At 35.6% G+C, this 3,623-nt stretch overlaps 1 protein-coding gene across 2 annotated transcripts in view; it reads left to right on the top strand.

The window, feature by feature from the left end:
* The window catches only part of LOC108973184 (sodium- and chloride-dependent GABA transporter 1-like), a 21,885-nt gene that overhangs the window by 8,274 nt on the left and 9,988 nt on the right, over positions 1–3,623 (top strand). For both annotated transcript variants that reach the window (XM_018940252.1, XM_018940253.1), the window contains one exon: positions 2,399–2,630. In XM_018940252.1, the coding sequence (XP_018795797.1) occupies positions 2,399–2,630 (232 nt within the window). The remainder of the gene's footprint in view (positions 1–2,398; positions 2,631–3,623) is intronic.

Raw genomic sequence — 3,623 nt, forward strand, 5'->3', positions numbered from 1 at the left:
ACTACTGTTCTTTTATACGTCTTGATGAACTTGAGGAGGAGTCACTCAAGCACTAATTTCAAAATGTTTATAAACAGCCGAATACATTCAAAAGCAAGGAAATCGGCTGTCATATGAGTTGAAGCGAAGATACGATAAAAGACGATTTTTCCTGTTAGAAATGCAGTTACAAGTTTACAAAAAAGCACGCACTAATGGTATTGCGGATTTTGCTAACAACATCTCTTTATTTCTTATTTACAATTTTACATTAGAGAAAAGTTTTGCAAAAGGCTTTAACACTCCACAATTGTGTAAACGGGTCTTCCTAATTCGTCAGTCTACATTTCACACAATTTAAGCATATACACTCACACATACACACCTGTCTCTTATACACATCTGTCTTCCTAATTCGTCAGTCTACATTTCACACAATTTAAGCATATACACTCACACATACACACACACTGATTGCAGTTTTTGTACCCTTTTGTTGACTGATGGCTAATAAATGATAGCGAGCACTATTGGATTACCGTGTTCGGTTCATTTCACTTGAAGTCATTGACAGCAAATCGTTTGTCRTTCAGTTGGCGAATTGTTGTAAATGCAATGCCTGGGAAGAGAATGTCAAATTAGTTACGGTAAAATAATGGAGGAGCAACCAGAGGTGTTGTTTGCAGTGCTACGCTCGCACACATACATATTTACAAATATCAGTGTTGATGAAAAAGTTTTGTATGCTCGTCGATACGATTACAATACCGTTACAAACCTGTGAATAATTGTCTTTCTATGCTTTGAAGTGCTCAGTTTTATTGGTTTGACGCAGAGATGTGTGAAAATAATAATAATTTGGCAAATGGAGGTCGCTGGCAGTGATCTCTTGAATGACATCGGGAAGATATACTCTAAATAAAGAAAAGACAAGTGTGTAGAAGAATCTACATTTTGGTAGAATACATGTTTTCCATACACTACCAGCGACAAAAAATAGTAARACTTYGTTCATAATATTCTTCAAAATTTATATCGTTCCCCTCAAATTAAACCCCCTTTAGCTCAAATGGGCTTTTCCAATGTTTTATCCAATCCTCAAAAGAGTTATTAAAGAAATACCAACCTTGTACAATAAAAAAAAAAAAAAAAAAACTGTCGACGAAACGGGTTTCGCGCGAAATTTTGACTCAGAAATCTTATTATTATTTTCGCCACATTAGATCGGAGATGCTATATTAAAACCCTATAATAAAATGTAACAATTAATTAAGTTTAGCTAAATTACATTGGTTTTTTTCATCACATGTGTATAATTAAGTAGATGTCGTAAAGGAGTCCACTTAACGGGTGCTTCAGTTTGGCATTTTCATTGTTAGCCGCTTCACTTGCCTCCCTCACTTCGTTTTACTGCTTTTAGTCTTCTGTTAATTGCTTTTTTGCACATTTAGTTGCTAATAAGCCGTTTTGCATAACATTACTGTTGTTTGTGCTCTGCTACTTGTATGGTCACTCGTTTCAGTTTATTGCGAATTTCATAAGCCGATTCTAGCAAGTTGCGTTAAGTGCAATTTTAGCACTCCAGTAGTCGTGTGCAGTAAATATCGGTTGTTGTTGGTGTTATTGTTCTGTTTTATTTTTGCTTYTTAGTCTAGCGGTGATTTTATTTGTCTTTTCGCGCGTTTCAAATTCTTCTCAAGTCGCCTGATTTCCCTACATATGCACATATTTATATATTTATAGGCACATGAGTTGGTGTGAAAGTATTTTCGCGCCTTTGTTGATGAGCTGCTTTTAATTATTTTGTAATATCATTCATTCGCAGCGCTGTCACTTTCTTCGTGGCGCACTGAAATCTGCTAAATTTGTGTAAACGCTCGTTCATGCTAAAGTAGTCTGCAATTTCTTAAGCATTTCTTTTCATATTCTTTTAAGTGTTTCCCTCGGCATTTAGCAGCATTTACATTTATTTAGTGGCTCCCTTCACCCATCTTCCGGCAGCGCGTGTAGCCGTAGCCTTTCAGCAGCGACGCGGTTTAAACCGCAAAACTTTCAATTTCTCCCCAACTTCATACTTAATACTGGCTCACATGCGGGCACTGCGTGGATTTGCTCTTCTTGATTACAGCAATTACCTTAGTTGGTGTTACTTTTATTGGCGCAGTTATGCCTGCCGCTTGTTGTCATTGAATGCTTCGCACAGTGGGCTAGTTCGGCATACAATCTTTGCAAATATGAAACCGGAAAAATGTGACTGTGATTTATGCAATAAGTAGTCATAAAAGTCAAACCAAGTTTCTTTGCGAAATTCTTTATAATTCTTTAATTAATTATAATTTTTACTCCAATATACGTTTTGATTATAAAAAAATGTAAACACTTTATCTAATTGCTTTTTTCACCTCCTACTATTTTTCAGACAAAATGCTCGATATTTCGTGGTCTTGTGCTGTGCATCTGCTTGAACGTCACCTACGCCAACATCGTGCGTTTCCCGAGAGAACTGGACAAATACGGTTCTTCGTATTTGATTCCATACATAACACTATTGTTTCTAGTCGGCTTGCCAATTATCTTATTGGAGATATCAGTGGGACAGTTTTTGGGCCAAAGTGCAGCGCACACCTGGACCGCCTCGCCCATATTTAAAGGTAAGTGAGAGAGAATAGTTACAAAAAGCTAAAACTAACGAAATTAGCTAAATGTTTATGCGTGTGTGGTTAATTTATAGCTAGTCGTGAGCGTACAAAATTGCGTGGGTACAAATTGCTTATGATGAAACGAGCGAAAATCAATTAAAATTCATTAACACCGTGGCGTGGAAACATTGTCCATTTATTTAAATTTCTATGTTTGGCTGGTATTTTGTCATTAAACTTTATATGTGTTGAAGTGCTGAATTGTCCAAAATTATTTAAAAGGTCTTGAATTAAAACCAGAAATACTGCAAACCATTTTTTTAAACCGTTAAACGAGAAGGTTTTCTAACAATTCCTTGCTTTTAATATTATTTTTAGCAAAMATAGTTTAGTTGTAAATTCATAATGTTAGGAAAGACAAACAATGCAAAATRTGGCTGCAATGGCTTTAATTAAATGAGGAGGAGTTATAACTGAAGAAATAACACTAATTATAATTAACAAATGACGAGTTAACGAGCATATCAGAGAGGTACATACAATTTAAAATTGAATATGTAAAAGTGAATTTGTTTTGCACGGTTCGCGACTATTTTTGTGCAAGCAAAATGTTGCTGTGTATGAAAATGAATGTATGTATATACAAATATACAAATCCATATATGTATGTGTGCACATATATGCTTGCGAACGAAAACTACAATTAAGTGGCAACATTAATTTCCGTCGTTTAAAATCAGTTGTGATTTTGTTAGCCTAAAAATATGCAACGATTTTCGAGCGATTTTTACCAAAGCACTGTTTAACAACAGGGTTGCTGCTTTCCGTGCAATGAGTTGTTTGTAGTGATTATCCGGTGTGGTGAATACACACACATTCTCAGTAATTTGTTGCGTGATGATGATGACTGTGGCTTTATATGCATTTATCACTGGTAAATATAGGGTTTTTCAACAGGGCACTTCAAAAGTGGACCGATGGACGCCATATTTTCAACGCCCAATA

The sequence above is a fragment of the Bactrocera latifrons genome, unplaced genomic scaffold (assembly GCF_001853355.1).
Source record: "Bactrocera latifrons isolate USDA-ARS-PBARC rearing strain unplaced genomic scaffold, ASM185335v1 scaffold_467, whole genome shotgun sequence".
Lineage (NCBI taxonomy): Eukaryota > Metazoa > Arthropoda > Insecta > Diptera > Tephritidae > Bactrocera > Bactrocera latifrons.